The sequence below is a fragment of the Patella vulgata genome, chromosome 6 (genome assembly GCF_932274485.2).
Source record: "Patella vulgata chromosome 6, xgPatVulg1.2, whole genome shotgun sequence".
Classification (NCBI taxonomy): Eukaryota; Metazoa; Mollusca; class Gastropoda; family Patellidae; genus Patella; species Patella vulgata.
This window is the reverse complement of record NC_065884.2, coordinates 1,396,431-1,416,024: the sequence shown is the minus strand read 5'-3', so window position 1 is coordinate 1,416,024 and position 19,594 is coordinate 1,396,431. Positions and strand designations below refer to the sequence as shown.

The following is a 19,594-nucleotide window of genomic DNA, read 5'->3' as shown; positions in this document are numbered from 1 at the left end:
ATGCCAATGTTACGGAGATAAGTTTCATATTTTATATGATACTATATCTTCTTTGCTAGGAAATACCATGTTTAAATTCCCGTCTATCCTTATAGTATCATATAGAGAATGGGCTTGACATGTTACATGGTCACCTTTTCTGTCATGCTGGAATTACCCATATATTATATGTAGTGCTGTGAGAATAGACAGACAGAGAGAGAAATGGGGTTTAATGTCCACTCGACACAGAGTAGGTCATTTCGGGACTAACACATGGTTTAATTTTATTTCAATAATTTGCTTGTGCGTAGGGGTCATTAGCAGTGGGAGGAAACCGGAGGATGCAGAAAAAACCCACGAGGTTGGAGCTGTGAGAAGAACAGGGACTGCATGTCAGATGATAAAAGATGAACTGTACGTATCATACTGTAGTGTACGTGGGATGGTAGAGAGGTGAACTGTATATATTATACTGTAGTGTACGTGGGACGGTAGAGAGATGAACTGTATCATACTGTAGTGTACTTGGGACGATAACTGTACGTATTATACTGTAGAGTACGTGGGATGGTAGAGAGATGAACTGTATATATTATACTGTAGTGTACATTGGATAGTAGAGAAGTGAACTGTTTACCTGGCATTTTCTGCCTTTTCTCTCGTTTCTTTCAAGTTAGTCTGACATTCTCGTAATTCTAACCTGGAACAATGTAGAGCTTCTCTTAATAATTTAACTTCTCTTTCTATAGCCTGAAATATACATAGATTAAAATAACTTCTCTTTCTATAGCCTAATAGTAAAATATACATAGGTTACAATACCCCTCTTTCTATAGCCTGAAATATAAACAGATTTAAATAACTTCTCTCTCTGTAGCCTAAAATATACACAGATTACAATAACTTATCTCTCTGTAGCCTAAAATATACATAGGTTACAATAACTTGTCTCTCTATAGCCTGATAGTAAAATAATTAGATAAGTTAAAAATAATTATATGTTTTCATGAAATTAATCAAACAATAAACCAATAGTAGTAACAACCTTGCCGAAATGATCTTATTCCTGGAAACTTTAACTAAATATTAATTAGCTCAGATCCTTAAAATATCAACTTAGTCAATGGAAACCCTGCACTCCTAAAATATTTTAGTTTCCTTTGCCATGAATCCATAACATATTTTAAATGTTGCCTATCCCAATTTGGCCTTCATGGGACAATATCTAATTTCTAACGACTGAATCGACGGTAAAATGTACTCAAATACATTATTGAACATTTAATACGGGAAAGAAAATGAAAATATCAACAGTAGATAACGTCCCAACTTAGATTCAAACAGGTTAAAAATAGGGAGAGAGAGAGAAATGGGGTTTAACGTCCACTCGACACAAACTAGGTCATTTCGGGACCAACATATGGTTCAATTTTATTTCAATAATTCGCATGCGAGTAGGGGTCTTTAGTTGTAGGAGGGAACAGGAGGATCCAGAGAAAACCCACGAGGTTGGATTAAAAATAGGATCATAAATTTATTTCTACTTCACAATTTCCTGTTAGTCTATTTACATGTCATCCAAGAATTTAATCTTTAAAACATAAATCTAAATCTATGTCAAACATTTATCCTTATCCTTAAAATATAAATCTAAATCTACGTCAAAAATTTTCAGACTAGCAAACTTTTAAAACAAAATCCCTGTTAATATGAAAATTATTTCCATCTTGCCAGCATTCAGCAACGTTATAGTCTGTGCAAGCTAAAGATCAGTCTAATTTGTTATAATAGAATACTTTTCTAAATATAGTGGTTCACAAAATGTTACATTACATTCTCTTCTACAAGTACTAAACTCAGGTCTGTTAAAAACAAATCTTTCTGAAAATATCTTAACAAATTAAAGAAAATATTATTTATTTGATTTATAAAAATGGGAGCTGACCTGTTTCTCATCGTCATCTTCTGCAACTGATAATAACTCTGATGGTGGCATCTATAAAATATAATTATAATAACTCTGATGATGTTATAATAACTCTATCTGATGATGGTAACTATAAAATATAACTATAATAACTCTGATGAAATATAAAATATAATTATTTCTATATAGACAGTAATAGTTTTAATTATTTTTATTTGGTGCAATATAACTTGGTTGGTACTGATGTCTGATCAAACTATATTTCATTTATTTATTTATTTATTTTCATGTTCACCTGTGCTAGGGAGGAGTGAGGTGAATTTTGCCTGGGCAGTAGGTGAACCTCCATTTATTGTTGAATCTGATGACTTGACATATTTGTTTTGTCAGCTTTGCAAGCATGATTCCTGACATTAAAGCAGAGCTCGAATAATCCTAAAAGTTTCTGCAGGCCTATGCTAGGAATTTAACACAGAACTTTCTAATTCAGCTCCCTGACTGTTTGATCTCTAGATTCAAAATGACTTTACTTACTGTTGATGTTCTAACAGGTGAAGGTGATGAATACTCAGGTTTATTTGTGATACGAGTTGGAGAGTTTGCTCGCCTTTCTTTACCCATCTCCAACTGTATCCTCGCAGACTCTCGTTCTATCTCTCGACATGTCTCATCCACGCTATCTGTCTCAAACATAACGCTTTTAGTCTTCTCACCACTATAAAATACAAGTAGATTTTATTATTTAATGAGTCAGTCCTTCCCCCGTTTTTCCAAAATATCTATGGACTTAATGAGATCAAAATCTCAAAAAGAAGGTGAATTTTCTGGCAGTAGTTCCTAAAAGATAAACAACTTGATGTGACTATTGATTCATCAATAAGGAATGCCCTTTATTATATGACCAATGTCTACAGCAATTAATCTGTCAGTCAAATTATGACAGGCTGGCAACTAAAGTGGTTGATCTGTTAGGTTTCTTTAACTATTGTTTTATATGCCTTAATCCTTCAATAATTATATGTAACTAATTGATATAAAAAGACAAATGTATGTAAGATGATTCATTAGTTGGAAAGACCAGTTTAGGGAACCTATATACTAGTTGGAGGTCCGATTTACAGGAAATTTGCTCCTGAAATAAATTGTTGGAAGATCCATTCCAAGAATCTGTATTCATTTTCGATATACATAGAGAACACTTGTCGATGAGCTACATTCCCCGAAAGTCGAAAGGTGTTTTATATATATTTGACATATTCATTAAACCCAGTCTACTGGCACCTAGATTTATAGACAGGTATATATAGTCTTTTAAGTATATAACAGGTATCTTATATAACAATGAATACAGGTAAATAAAATAAGGTCTGTTGATATCCACAAATACCTGAAAACAAATACATGTATTTATATATCTGAAGAATTAAAGTCATCATCTAACCAGAATAAAACAAACAATTTTACACCTTCGCTGAAATATTTAATCCTTTTATCACCAACATGTTCGGGGCTATTCTTTGTTTAAATACGCACCAATACATATGTAATATTTCATACATATGAATGAGCTACTATTTGGGGTGTATATAGCTCATTGCCGGAAAAGTATTCTGGTGACGGTGGTCACTGTGCATTAAAAGTCCAAGTCGAAATCTATTTCAATATTCCTTTATATAACGTTAAATATACATTATATACAAGATCATATCAATGGCTAATAAATGTCTTAACCCTTGCTCACTGATCTTCTGTTTTCTGTTCTCCCCTGTCTGTGTGAGGGTCTTTTAAACAAACTAATTTGCATACAGACAAAAGGACAATCATTCCAACAAATCAGATTAAAGATAAAATTAGGTATAAAAATATATTGTAACAAATCAAATGAAAGAAGTTAAATTAATATATAAATTTTAGTTGTTAAAGTTACATAGTGAAATATAATTAATAGAATCGGTAATTATACTTTAATGAATTACCTTGTACTGAGTTATCGTTTGTGATCGAGAACGATAAAAGAAGACTTTCGTGTTATATGTGTACAAACCAGTAATTGTTGATCATATAAATTATGGTGTCAGGGTTTTCAAGGGTTAGAAAGGATTTACCTGTTCATATATGTTACCTGATAAGAGGAGTATTTATGTAATCAGTTAAAATAAACCCATCCTGGCAAAAAACAACTCTTCCAGGTAAATCATTATAATAAATAAGTAAAGTATAGGTAAAATTCCCCAAACAACAAACTTGAGAGAATTAGAAGAACTCCTACCTGTGCAGGTATACCACACTATAAAGTAGGTATATTATCTCTGGTGTTAACAGGTATATATATTAGTTCATATACCCTATGACAAGAAATACACTGATATGACTACATGACAAGACATAGGAAACGTGCTGTGATCTGATTTAATCCCGTACTTAAAGGAGTTCAATCGACCCTCTCATTGACAAGGGTTGAATTAATATTTTATTTTAATATACTTAAAGGGGCTTATGGCTTATAATCAAAAGTATAGGGCAGGGGAGATGTACTCAAAGATATGTTATAGGGAAAGGGGAGCAATTTAAAAATATTTTCACAAAAAAATCAAATTTTTCCAGCTTTATTTGGAAATTATTTCAAAGCACTACCAATAATAAAGGGTCACCAGGGCTGACTCTTTGGACTTCGAAAGATTCCTTTTTTTTTTGATTTTTGAATAACAAGTAAAAGTTTATGAAGTGTTGCTAACTATTAGCACCAGATTTATTTTTGTGTAAAATGGTGGGGGGGGGGGGAGAGTGAGAAATGGGGTTTAACGACCACGCGACACAAACTAGGTCATTTCGGGACTAACACACAGTTTAATTTTATTTCAATAATTTGCATGTGTGTAGAGGTCTTTAGCAGTAGGAGGAAACAGGAGGACCCGGAGAAAACCCACGAGGTTGGACAGGCGACCCTACTCCTTGTCACGTACAACTGGTGAATCTAAACCACGCCAGTTGACTCAATGACAGGCCTTATGATATAGCGCGCGCACATGCTAACCATTCGGCTATCCAACCCCCAAAATGGTGGAGGAACACACAGCCAATGATACATCACGAAAACTGTTGATCATATAAGACAAGAGCGTGACAAGGAGTAGGGTCGCCTGTCCAACCTCTTTCTGTCTATACGGCTAGAGTCAATTTGATTCATTCAATTCTTTCAATTGTTTAAAAGTCAAATTTTTAACATGTGAATATCGGCTTCTGTCATCTTCGCAAACATTATTTCCAGTGAATTTATTTGAGAGAAACTAAGAACCGCCAATACAACAAGAAATTAGTGGACAGTGACATTAAGGGGTATATTATACACTGCTTTTACTTTATTTAAAGTTGGCGAGCCACGGTGGCTAAGTGGGTAAGATGCTGGCTCGTTATCCTGGCAGTAGGGTGTTCGATCCCTGTATTGGCCGAGAAAGTTAATCCAGATTTTCTGATGTGGTTCCCATTGTCAGTGATGCTGGACGGACGGCCTGACAAGGATAGCTGTCTAGTCGGTCGGATGGTATGGAAAACCGAGGTCCTGTGTATACATTGGCATGTACGTAAAAGATCCTTTGGCAGTTGGAATTCTATATAAGAGTAGGTCATAGTGCCGTTGTCCGGGCAAAATGTCCCTCATTGCACACTGTATAGCTTATGCCCATTTTTATTAGCCCATTTCATTTAATTTCTTCATATCACACTGTTTCCACCTGTCTTCATTAGCTTAGAACATTAGGACGTTAAACCTCATTTCATTTCCATTTAAATTCTTATATGGGCCCCGTCTTCATTAGCCCAGTCGGAGCAGAAGAGTAGGACATTAAACCCAGTATCCTTAGCCCAGTTGGGTTAGAACAGTAGGACGTTCGTTAAAGGAGCTAAATCGCTAATATTTTGGACCTAGAAATTGACACAAATGGGTCGTAACGCATATAATTATGTAATAGGAATATATTTACATTCAATCGTTTCCATTTTTACTCTAATTTCAAATCAGTTATGGCGAAATATGTCTGAAGTCTCAATCGAATGAAAATTTCTAGCGTCTGGTTATTCTAGTCTACATAGTATTTATTGCGCATAGTCTCCCGATATGAATATGCCGCCACCGTTTGACATGACTTGTTGAATGTCTAGCCTCGTTCTTCGAGTCCCTTGTTAGAATGGGCCTGAAACACATTATTGTACACGATTCGTGTACCAACGGTAAAAATTTTTATTTTGTCTTAAATATTGGATATCAGAAGCCCATCTTTTCTCGGTTAAGATCACAACATCAATGTTGATTTAAATTGACAAATAATTTGTGTTTTCAATGTCGAAGATTTTGGATGATATTGAGTTAGAGACTTTAAACCTTGTTTCTATTTAAATTCGCACATGAGTAAGAGAGGTATATACAGCTTTAAATTGCTGTACTTGTTAAAACATGTAAATAACTATATAAACAATCATGTTGAAGTACCTGTATGTTGACTTTTAATCTCACCTACCTTTATTACATACATCTCTATAGTCTACTGTACGTAGAACATGGTAGTATATAGACCTATAGTCAACACTAGGGGAGAGCGGGGTAGGTTAAGCCACTGTTTGGGGTTTATTAGTACAGGGATTGCTCAAATTGGAATGGGGTAATGAAGACAAGAGAGAGAGAGAGAGAGAGAGTAGAGAGAGAGAGAGATGGGGTTTAACTTACACTGACACAAACTAGGTCATCTCAGGACTAACACATAGTTCAATTTTATTTCAATAATTCGCTTGCGCGTAGGGGTCTTTAGCAGTGGGAGGAAACCGGATGACCTTCAGAAAACCCACGAGGTTGGACCGGGAAATCGAAACCACACCCATTGACTCAATGATGACAGACCTTATAATAGAGCGTGCGCATGTGCTAACCATTCGGCCACTTTTTGGGGTTTACAGTGATTGCTGAAATTGGAATGGCGTAATGAAGACAGGCATACCCTGCAGTGTGTTAGGAGGGAAATTTTGCTCAGACAGTGGTGTTTCTTTCAATCCCTCAACGTGTTCCACCTAGACGTTTAACATCCACTTGACACCAAATAGTTCATATTTCATGTCAGGACTAACATATGGGATATTTTTAATTTTGTGCATAAAAATCTTTTAGAATTGGGAATATTTAGAGAAACAGCCACAAGGTAGGCACCTTACTGCTTGTAAGTCTAAACCTGGATTCAAACCCATGACATGGAGGCCACGGCAGCTAAGTGGGTAAGACGCTAGCTCGCTAGCCTGGAGGTCGGGTGTTTGATCCCTGCATTGGCCGAGAAAGTTCATCCAGATTTTCTAGCATTGTTTCCCCGGTCAGTGATGCAGGACGGAGGGCCTGACAAGGAGAGCTGTCTAGTCGTTCGGATGGGACAAAAAACCAATAACCTGTGTACACATTGGTATGCACGTAAAAGATCCCTTGGCAGTTGGAATTCGATATAAGAGTAGGTCGTAGTGCCGCTGTCCGGGCAAAATTTCCCTCATAGCACACTGTATGGCATATCCCCTACATCATTAGCCCAGATCGGAGCAGAACAGTAGGACGTTTAACCCCATTTCATTACAGTTCATTTCAAACACATGACTTGCATAGAGAACAGGTTCATCTCGCACCAATCTCCCTCACTTCTAGGATATGGTTCATCTCACCCCAATCTCCCCTACATGTAGGTTGTGGTTCATCTAACCCAACTCTCCCCTACATGTAGGTTGTGGTTCATCTCACCCCACTCTCCCTTACAGGTAGGTTGTGGTTCATCTCACCCCACTCTCCCTTACATGTAGTGTATATAGACTATATTTACCGAACAGATTAATAATATCTTAAACACTGGGGAGGTTTGATGTTTTAATCTCCACCAACTGACATTTAACTGACTTTAACATTTCATTCATATAGAATAGAGGTTAACAACGGATCTGGCATCCATAGCTACATAACGAGAAGGGGTGGGGCTGACAATTCGCAATGTTCAAAAGTTATTAACATAAAATATATTTGTTCATATCCTCAATTGATAGATAAAGGATACATGTTCTGGTTTATTTTAAACATTAATAAATAAAGATAGATTATTTCTTAAAGGGAATAATACATACTAAATGTCGAGAATGATGTTATTATGGGAAATATAAAATTGACGTGAACGTGTTGGTGGGTTTGTAACAGAATAATTGATAGATTTTACTGAAGAGTAGTTGTACTGCTGGTGGTTGGCAAATGTTGCCGATTTGGGCAAAAGTTGCCGATAGATTTCAATGAAGAACAGGGGGAAATTGCCACTGCCTGGGCAAACGTTCTCCCTCCTAGTATTCCATATGTTCAACGTAAGTCAGTTTTAAGATGTCTGAATTGTGTTTATTTTTTAATTACAAGGAACCCACGCTATTCTGGGCATAAAGCAAACAACTTTCTGTTCACATACCCAAAATAAATTCCAAAACCAATGTTGTTGGGGTTTTTTCAAATTGTAAACTATCATTTATCATTGATTAATATATATATCAGCCATATTTTCAGTTGCCATGGTTTCCTCAATATATTGATAATGAGACAATCACAGTGTTTATAATAATCTAAAGGGGTATTCACAATTTTTTTGACCTTGAGATTCCTGGTAATTAACCAGTGGGTATTTTGTAACGGGGGGTGGAGAGAGGGGGGCTGAGGGTTGCCAGTGGCGCCTATATCTGGATCTGAATATAATATTAAATTTCTTCAGGTACCACACCTGATTAGACATCACCCAAAACAACCAAAAGCTCAGATTTCTACATTTCATACAAATAGAATAATAAGTGAAATTTGTTATACTGTTATTAAGGTTGACTGGGCCCCTACACCACTGTGTATATATCCCTTTAGTTGTGAAATAGGTAAAGTGTATGGGCGACTGGGCCCCTATGTGTATATATCCCTTTAGTTGGGAAATAGGTAAAGTTTTGGAGTGACTGGGCCCTTTATGCCACTTTATGTGTATATAGGTAAAGTGTAGGCTTAAAGGTAGAAGTTGTGAAAACAAGACATGATCGAATTGTGCCAATGACTTTTCCAAATAGATACTGTCACCTCAATTGATCAGACAAGAACATGCAGCACAGAATCAAATGGGCTAATGAAGACCAGCATATGCCATTCAGTGTGCTATGAGGGAAATATTACACTGACTGTCATGCCAACATGTCCATGGGACCTCAGTTTTTTCACACCATCTGAATGAATACATGCTGTTTTATTGCCTGGCCTTTCCAGCCTACACCACAACCAATATGAAAGTCCTGAACTATTTTTTTCAGTTAATACAGGGATCAAACCTAGAAGCCAGCACCCATTGAGCCATATGAATGATTAGATGGTATTTATTTGTGAGCCATTCCATCCTTCATCAATACAAAAGCCCTGAACTACTTTTATCAGCCAACACATGGATCAAATCTAGAAGCCAGCACCCTACCTACCCAGCCAGCACCCATTGAGCCATATGAATGATTAGATGGTATTTATTTGTGGGCCATTCCATCCTTCACCAATACGAAAGCCCTGAACTACTTTAATCAGCCAACACAGGGATCAAATCCAGGAGCCAGCACCACACCCATTGAGCCACCAAAGGCTCGACCAGCTTTGACCAGAATAAGGACAAAAAACAATATTTGTGAAATTGACTTAGAGACTTCATTATACATTAAAAGTTTTACATCTGTAGCCATGTTGAAATGAAGCGTTTTACTGAGACTGATATCGTGCATAGATCGTTTCATGATGCATAAAATATTTTAAAAAATACACAAATTAATCAGTTTTTGGAGTGAGTTAATAAGTTAGAAATAAAACCAATCTGATTAAAATACAGATCTATATTTCCTTTCGTTTTTTTATATTTTCGATGGCCTCCACTACATGAAGATCTGACCAGTTGTACTGGAAGGTCATGTCAGGGGTTGTACGAGCGGCTTTAAACCCTATGACATCAGACATTGATTAATCAATCAGCGTTGACGTTTCTACGGGTTTACCCACAGTTCCGTACAGAGAATGCCAAGAACTTGCTGTAACAGACCATTTCATTTGCTAATTCCTCACATCAATAAGAATGCCTGTTATATAACGACCAAGAACTTGCCGTAACAGACCGTTTCATTGGCTAATTCCTCACATCAATAAGAATGCCTGTTATATAACGACCCCAACGAAACGAAATCGGATCTGTGTTTAAATCAGATTGAAGTAAAATAACTATATTTACATCAAAAATAAACGCGTAATAAAACAAAATACAAAATACAAACATTTACTGAATGTCAGGATTTCTTATCAAATAAACTCGCTAAATCCTTTACGCTTTTTCTATCTATACTGGATCGTCTACGCATTGGTCTGATTGGAGCCACTTCCACACCATTGTACGTTATGATATTTTTATCTCGTGCTCTAAATATAGGTTGAGCGGCAGATTTCTCCGATATGGAAAATGTGGCAACCGAGGTAAAATTTCGTTGAATGTTATTTCCAACATTGTTTTGAACTGTCACAGTATCACCGTTGAAACAGTCTGCTGGATTGTCCGTTTGTGCATCCACATTCCGCAATATTTTCATAACGGCTGTCTGAGCAAATGCTTCACTTGTGCGTATAAGTCCATTAGTTTGAACACATTTTGAGCTGTGTTCGTTTTGATCCGTTTCTACATGTTTGTAATCCAGTGTGACCAAGTTTGGTGTCAATTCAAAATCTGTTTGTGAATTTTGATCAGTTACATTCTGGTTTTGATCCGTCTGCATGCCATTGTCTTGTGTTTCTGGCTCAGTTTCTTTGATCGACAAAGAATTATCCTCAGGTTCAATTGAATCCCATTTTAAGGATTCACCGGCAACCAAATTTAGGGGTTCACGGGAATCCCAGTTGAGATCTGTTTGACATTCTTGTTCAATAGAGTTGCATTTAAAAATGATCTTGGCTTTTGGAACAAAGTTGCGACTATCATCACTCTGATAATCATAATCACTAGAATATTCGGTATCGCAGCAAGAGTTAGACGCTGATGTGTTTGAAAGAAAAATGGGCCTGTGTGGCTTTTTAGGAATTTTGCTTCTACTTAATCTTCTTGTCCGTAGATTTTTTAATTGAGAGTTATCATCACTATCCAGACTTGATTGTTCTCGTTTGATTGGTCGAAAATAAGACTGGTTATCTGAATCAAAGTCAAAGCTATTTTCTACACCGTTTTCGTTTGTTATAACCAAAATGGGTGAATTTAACATAGTAGAGTTATATTTATTTGTAGCATCGCTTCGTGTCATTTCAGAACTAGTCTTCTTCATTGAGGTTAATAAGCTGGAGTCCGATAACGGAGAACAATTGATCACATGAATTGGCGGAGATTTCAGGCCTCTTTCTGAAATGGATAAAAACGAGGACGAACTACCACTGTCAGCTGAAAGGGACTCTGAGTCTGTTGAACTGACCTTCAGGAGCTTTCTATCCATTTGTGTAGCTAGTTGGGAAGTTTCGGGATCTGTCCATCTATCCATATCTGTAGCTAGGTCAGAAGTCTTGGAATCCGTCCATCTATCCATATTTGTAGCTAGTTGGGAAGTTTCGGGATCTGAGACTCTTGGTGCTTCTTCCCTTGAAGAGTCACACTGGACACCAGAATCAGATGATAAATAAAATGAACTCCCCAGATCTCTGACCACTTGTAAAAGACTTTCATAATTTGTCCAGAACTGTATGGGAGACAATCTACCATCATCTGCTTGCACACCAACAGAACCCATGGAATCATTACATTTTGATGACAACGTTCTGAACAACACAATAGGAGATAGCGATCCGTCATCAGCCAATACTTCCTCATTTTGATTTGCTTCCATATTTTCCGACCACATACTTTTACTGCTAACATATCCGTCCTCGAAATCTAAACTATCTAACTGATTATCTAAACCAACCTCTATGACTGTTACGGGAGACAAGGGAATGGGGGACATGGAGGAAGAGCGGGATAATGGTATATGGAGGAACGAGGAGTCAGACGTGTAGACTTCGGGTATTGAGGGGTTGGCATGTTGGATATTTCCATCGACATCATGTAACACAATGGATACCATGGCAGGTTCGATAGCGTTGGAAGAATGCAGGATATCTGCTACTTCTAAACTATCATTAGAGAACACCACTGGTTCGGATGGTTCTGCCTCACCACATGTCTTCTCATCATCCTCTGAAATAAAAAACAATTTATTCATGTATCAATTAAAGATACATTTTGGGAGATTTGATAAAGAGCTAGCAGTGCTCACTATAATAGTCAAAAACTAGATAATGTAAAGGAAATTTAATGAAAATTTCAGACAAACTGATCCAGTCTGAACCAAGAATTTAGTGATTAAATCATCATAACTAAAGTCGGTACAATAAAACACATCGTCTTGATCATTCATTTTTTGATTTAATCATCAATGAGCATTGAGCAGCAGATCAGGTTCTAATCCAGTAAATATTGCTGGCTAATGAGAGAGTTGATTATGGTAATGTGTAATTAATAACTTAGAAAACATTTCAGGCCTAAAGATGGACGTATTTAGCTCTTGCATTATGTGATGTCTGTTTAATCTTTTATTACACATAATCTGCATTTTGTAACTTTTGATAATGAAAACAGTGGATGACATGGACATAAATTTGGGATATCAACGGCTTGAAAACATTCCTAGACAAAATAGAAGGGAGGAAGAGAGAGAGAGAGAGAGAGAGAGAGAGAGAGAGAGAGAGGGTTTAATGTCCACTGGACACAAACTGGGTCATTTTGAACTAACATATGGTTCTATTTTATTTCAATACTTCGCTTACACATAAATGTCTCTAGCAGTGGGAGGAAACCGGAGGAAACCCACAAGGTTGGACAGGCGACCCTACTCCTTGTCACGTACAACCAGGAAATTGAAACCATGCCAGTTGACTCAATGACGGGCCTTCTGTTACAGCGCGCACGTGCTAACAATTCAGCCATCCAACCCCCCCAAATAGAAGAGAAATCCATGAGATACGGAAGGCTAACCTAATAATTATCATGTACAAATTACATTGTGCGTAGCGGTCTTTAGCATGTCACTTGATCCCAGATCTCACGATCTAAAGCAGTAGACCCACCTCAACCACCCACCTCCCACCTTTCTCTCTCTAAATCATTTAAACCCCAAAAGACCTGTGGTTTTATACCCACCATTATTTTGGTTGTTTGTAATTGGAGTTTCTGATGGGCTTGATAAATCAAACTCCAAATTACTAGAAGAATACACGGAATCCATTGTTACTTCCTTCTCTAAAAAATGTTTTAATGAAGATACTTTATCACTTGTTTCCTTGCTTCTGTTTCTGGCAAGACGTTCATCCTCTTCTTTCAAGGTGTCTAAGCTGACTGGAAGCGATTGCTGTCTATGACTGGCAAACTGTTGTTGCTTCCTTTCTTTCGGCAAGTTCGTCCCAAGTCTCAGTAAACCTGCATGTGATTCTAAATATTCACGCAATCTTGCTAATCGTGTCGTCTTTATTCTATAACGATGACTCGCTGGAGACATCTCTTCACGAGATACTTTATCATAAGGTTGTTTTTCAGCCGATACATTCCCAGGTCTCAGAATTTCTTGTCGTTCAAAGGGTTTCTGTGGCTCTTGTGTCGGTTGATATTGTGCGTTTTGTGGTTGATATTGTGCATTTTGTGGCAGATATTGTCCATTTTGTGGATGATATTGTGCATTGTGTGGTTGATATTGACCATTTTGTGGATGATATTGTCCATTTTGTGGTTGATAGTGTGCATTTTGTGGATGATATTGTCCATCTGGTTGTTCATATTGTCCATTTTGTGGATGATATTGTGCATTTTGTGGTTGATATTGTGCATTTTGTGGATGATATTGTGCATTTTGAGGTTGATAGTGTGCATTTTGTGGATGATTTTGTCCATTTGGTTGTTCATATTGTTCATTTTGTGGATTATATTGTCCATTTTGTGGATGATATTGTGCATTTTGTGGATGATATTGTGCATTTTGTGGTTGATAGTGTGCATTTTGTTGTTGATTTTGTTGTTGATATTGTGAATTTTGAGGTTGATGCTGATATTCTGCATTTTGTACAGTTGGTCCTTGTGGATTATAAATTGACTTTTGTTGCTGGAGGGATTCTTGCCTTTGCAAGGATTGTTGTTGTTGAAAGGATTGTTGCTGTAAAGATTGTTTTTGAAACGATTGTTGTTGTTGAAATTGATGTCCAGCTTGATTAAAACACTCCATTTGGGTTAACAGAAGCTGTTGTTGCTCAAACTGTGCCTTGGCCAATTTTTCATACAAACTTCTTAAGAACCGGTCTGGCAGATTTGGATTCGGACTGCCAAAGCCCAAATTCATTAACATTCTTTCAGCGCCTGAAGTCATCGGATTCATCATTGGATTAAAGATTCCAAAATTAGCCATATTCATACCATCTTGACTAAAACCCTGCTTGAGTGACGTGGGTGTTTGAACTGCTGATGGAATATTGGGCAAACTGGTGGAATGCTGATGGATGAAGCTATCACTATTGTAATTGGTGGTATCAGAAGCCAACGATGATTGTGACAAATATTTTTTGAAGGATATCGAGTCTCCACTAGTATTATAATCAAGAGCTGGTCTTTCGTTCATTTTGCTTGGTGTGCTCTCAGCAAAAGGGATCTCCTGTGATCCTTCTTCTGGTAAGATCAAGTCATGATGAAGTGATGGTGATGTAGATGTGTCAGAATTGGTCATCTGAATTTTGGCGTTAATATCTGATTCACTATTATTCAAAGAACTAATGGGGCTTCCGACATTCGGGTTACTCTCCCACGTGAGTACGCGATTGAAGATATGATCTAGATAATGACTCGATTCAAGATTCAATGATGTTTTATCAAAGTTGTTCATACCTTCATATGAAAAATCTGATAGGCCAGAAGATATGGAATCATTTGAAGAGCTTTCAGCAATGTATCCGCTGGCAATACTAGCGTTTGAAAATTGGCGTGGGATTGGCTTATTTGACTGCTGAGACAGAAAATGAGAGACGGTGGTTCCTGTAAATGGTGAATCTAAAGACGATAAAGATTTGGCGGAGTAGTTTGAATGTAAAGATTCTACTTCTTCAAATGTTGTCGAAGACGGGGTTTCAAGGTTGTTGTCTTCATCGAGTGAATTAGAACGAGTCTCATCCCAGGACCACTGTCGTTTGAAAGGGTGAGATAACCCCGTCTGACCTCTTCCATATGTTTTCGGCAGGGATCTCAAACTGAAATAAAAAAAAAAAACTTGTTTTTATTTGTCTTGTATTTCAAAGACTACATGGGTTGTGAGGGGAGTGTCATTATGTGACAAGGCATATGTTCACCTGTCATTATGTGACAAGGCATACATTCACCTGGCTAATCTGCCGGGTTCCGCCCACTCATAAAGTTTGCTACGCGCAAACCAATTATTGTTACACAATATTGTACTATGTAGGGGTCTTTAGCAGTGAGAGAAAACCGGAGGACCCGTAAAAACCCATGAGGTTGGGCAGGCGACCATATTCCTTGTCACGTACAACCGGGGAATCGAAACCACGCCAGTTGACTCAATGACAGACCTTATGACACAGGGCGCACGTGCTAACCATTCAGCCATCCACCCCCCTACTTGTTCTGAAATGACCTACTTTGTGACAAGTGGACATTACGTCCCATTTCCATCCAAGACTACACACACACACACATATATTCAGATAGTTGAACAGCAGAACTGGGATTTTATCATGTTAACAAGTTATAGAATCATATCAGTTAGATTCACTTTCCCTGAAGTTATTAAAATATAGAAAACAATGTTTCACAGAGGTGAAATGACATGAAATGAAATGGGGTTTAACGTCCTACTCCTACGCTGGGCTAATGAAGACGGGCATACGCCATACAGTGTGCTATGAGGGAGATTTTGCCCGGGCAGCGGCACTATCGCCTACTCTTATATCGAATTGCAACTGCCAAGGGATCTTTTACGTGCATTCTAATGTATACACGGGACCTCGGTTTTTCGTTTCATCGAAAGGACTAGACAGCTGTCCTTGTCAGACCCTCCGTCCTGCATCACTGACAAGGAGGAACCACGCCTGAAAATCTGGATGATCTTTCTCGGCCAATGCAGGGATCGAACACCCGACCTCCAGGCTAGCGAGCCAGCGTCTTACCCACTTAGCCACGTGATCCTCTGTTTCACGGAGGAATTGCGAAAGTCTTCTTATAACTCTGTATATAAGATGGCTGCCTTCTACATATGACGTCATATCACAATCATTGGCGCGTGCATTATATTGTTTATATAAGACGTTGTAACGTAAAACTGGTCCGGCGGCCAGAAGGGTGCCTCTTAATCATTTTATATACCCATTTTCCCTAAATAGGAAATATTTTTTTATCCAGATATACTTCAAACACCTTTATTTATTTTTCTTATGATACTTCAAAAAAATGTTCTAGAATTTAATTTACAGATGGAAGAAAGTTAATATTGCGAGCTCATTAAGCCGAAGTGGTGTCGTCCCTATCAATGATTAGCGTCCTAGCAAATATTCACTGCTGATCAATAGAAAAATTGAATTTAAGTAAAAAGCTTTGAGGCAGATTGACAATAACTATATTATTAATAACTGCTGAATATGAAATTATATTATCTGTTAAATATATCAACAGTAACAGACTGTCATCTATCTATATATATATTTGTGACTGTCGTTTGTCTGTCTGTCTTTCTGTCTGTCTGTCTGTCTGTCTGTCTGTTCGGGGTTGGAGGCTACACTAGGTCTGCCCCGAGTCTGAAATTTAGGGTATAGGGGTAACTCGGACCGGGGAGTAACATAGGCCAGGTGGCGTTAGTCTACCACTTCCGGTTTCGGAGTTATGACCCCCGAGCGAAGCCGGTCTGTTCGGGGTTGGCGGCTACACTAGGTCTGCCCCGTGTCTGAAATTTGGGGTATAGGGGTAGCTCGGACCGAGGAGTAGCATAGGCCAGGTGGCGTTAGTCTACCTCTTCCGGTTTCGGAGTTATGACCCCCGAGCGAAGTCTGTCTGTTCGAGTCTGAAATTTGGGGTATAGGGGTAACTCGGACCGGGGAGTAACATAGGCCAGGTGGCGTTAGTTTACCACTTCCAGTTTCGGAGTTATGACCCCCAAGTGAAGCCGGTCTGTTCGGGGTTGGCGGCTACACTAGGTCTGGCCCGAGTCTGAAATTTGGGGTATAGGGGTAGCTCGGACCAGGGAGTAACATAGGCCAGGTGGCGTTAGTCTACCACTTCCGGTTTCGGAGTTATGACCCACGAGCGAAGCCGGTCTGTTCGGGGTTGGCGGCTACACTAGGTCTGGCCCGAATCTCAAATTTGGGGTATAGGGGTAGCTCGGACCAGGGAGTAACATAGGCCAGGTGGCGTTAGGCTACCACTTCCGGTTTCGGAGTTATGACCCCCGAGCGAAGTCTGTCTGTTCGGGGTTGGCGGCTACACTAGGTCTGCCCCGAGTCTGAAATTTGGGGTATAGGAGTAGCTCGGACTGGGGAGTAACATAGGCCAGGTGGCGTTAGTCTACCACTTCCGGTTTCGGAGTTATGACCCCCGAGCAAAGCCGGTCTGTTCGGGGTTAGCGGCTACACTAGGTCTGCCCCGAGTCTGAAATTTGAGGTAAAGGGGTAGCTCGGACCGGGGAGTAACATAGACCAGGTGGCGTTAGTCTACCACTTCCGGAGTTATGACCCCCGAGCGAAGCCGGGTATCTTGCTAGTGTTAAATATAACAGCTGTGAAATATCAACAGAAATAGAGAGAACCAGCGGCTGCCAGGCAGGATATGCCCACATTTTCGAGAGATGGATAGAGAACAAGCTAACAAGAAAATGATTTTTCCTACAATCAAGGGCCATAATTTGGGGTATAGGAGTAGCTCGGACTGGGGAGTAACATAGGCCAGGTGGCGTTAGTCTACCACTTCCGGTTTCGGAGTTATGACCCCCGAGCAAAGCCGGTCTGTTCGGGGTTAGCGGCTACACTAGGTCTGCCCCGAGTCTGAAATTTGAGGTAAAGGGGTAGCTCGGACCGGGGAGTAACATAGACCAGGTGGCGTTAGTCTACCACTTCCGGAGTTATGACCCCCGAGCGAAGCCGGGTATCTTGCTAGTGTTAAATATAACAGCTGTGAAATATCAACAGAAATAGAGAGAACCAGCGGCTGCCAGGCAGGATATGCCCACATTTTCGAGAGATGGATAGAGAACAAGCTAACAAGAAAATGATTTTTCCTACAATCAAGGGCCATAATTCAGGAAATTACAATTCGATATGCGCAAATATCGAAAGGAACTGAGATCTTTGTGTTATAAACTTACATTTCAAGTTTCAACAAAATCGGATAAAAATTGTGACCTCTATAGGGTCCACAACCTTGATATACCATATTTTTACGCTATTTGAGAACGAACTGCGGCCATTTTGTCTGTCAATTTTGGGCTGATTTCCACGAAATTCGAACTCAACCTTCCTTAGGGTGTAACGGTGATATAATAATACGTTTTTTTAAATCGGATAAAAATTATGACCTCTATAGGGTCCACAAGCTAAAAACGTGATTTTTCGTACAATCATGGGCCATAATTCAGGAAGTTACCGTCCGATATGCGCGAATATCGAAAGGAACTGAGATCTTTGGGTTATAAACTTACATTTCAAGTTTCAAAAACATCGGATAAAAATTGTGACCTCTATAGGGTCCACAAGCTAAAAACGTGATTTTTCGTACAATCAAGGGCCATAATCCATGAAGTTTCGATCCGATACATGCCAATATCGAAAGCAGCCGAGATCTTTTGGGGATAAACCTATATTTCAAGTTTTGTCAAAATCGGATAAGAATTGTGACCTGTAGAGAGTCCACAAACAATTGTGGACGGACAGACGTCCAGACGGAGAGGGGCGACAGCATAATACATCCACATGAAAATGTGGGCATATAAAAATGGGGTTTAACATCAACTCAACACAAACTAGGTCATTTCAAGACCAACATATGGTTTAATTTCATTACATTAATTCGCTAGCGTGTAGGGGTCTTTAGCAGTGCACGGAGAGGGGCGACAGCATAATACATCCACATGAAAATGTGGGCATATAAAAATGGGGTTTAACATCAACTCAACACAAACTAGGTCATTTCAAGACCAACATATGGTTTAATTTCATTACATTAATTCGCTAGCGTGTAGGGGTCTTTAGCAGTGCACGGAGAGGGGCGACAGCATAATACATCCACATGAAAATGTGGGCATATAAAAATGGGGTTTAACATCAACTCAACACAAACTAGGTCATTTCAAGACCAACATATGGTTTAATTTCATTACATTAATTCGCTAGCGTGTAGGGGTCTTTAGCAGTGCACGGAGAGGGGCGACAGCATAATACATCCACATGAAAATGTGGGCATATAAAAATGGGGTTTAACATCAACTCAACACAAACTAGGTCATTTCAAGACCAACATATGGTTTAATTTCATTACATTAATTCGCTAGCGTGTAGGGGTCTTTAGCAGTGCACTGAAACTAGAGAAA

The 19,594-nt window shown here is 38.7% G+C and overlaps 1 protein-coding gene across 1 annotated transcript in view; it reads right to left on the bottom strand.

Moving 5' to 3' along the window:
• Positions 1-615: 615 nt before the first annotated feature.
• The window catches only part of LOC126824170 (uncharacterized), a 62,760-nt gene continuing 43,781 nt past the window's right edge, over positions 616-19,594 (bottom strand). The window contains exons 11-13 of the mRNA XM_056101661.1: positions 2,444-2,624; positions 1,928-1,978; positions 616-732 (exon numbers count right to left, since the gene is read on the bottom strand). Coding sequence (XP_055957636.1) covers positions 616-732; positions 1,928-1,978; positions 2,444-2,624 — 349 coding nt within the window. The remainder of the gene's footprint in view (positions 733-1,927; positions 1,979-2,443; positions 2,625-19,594) is intronic.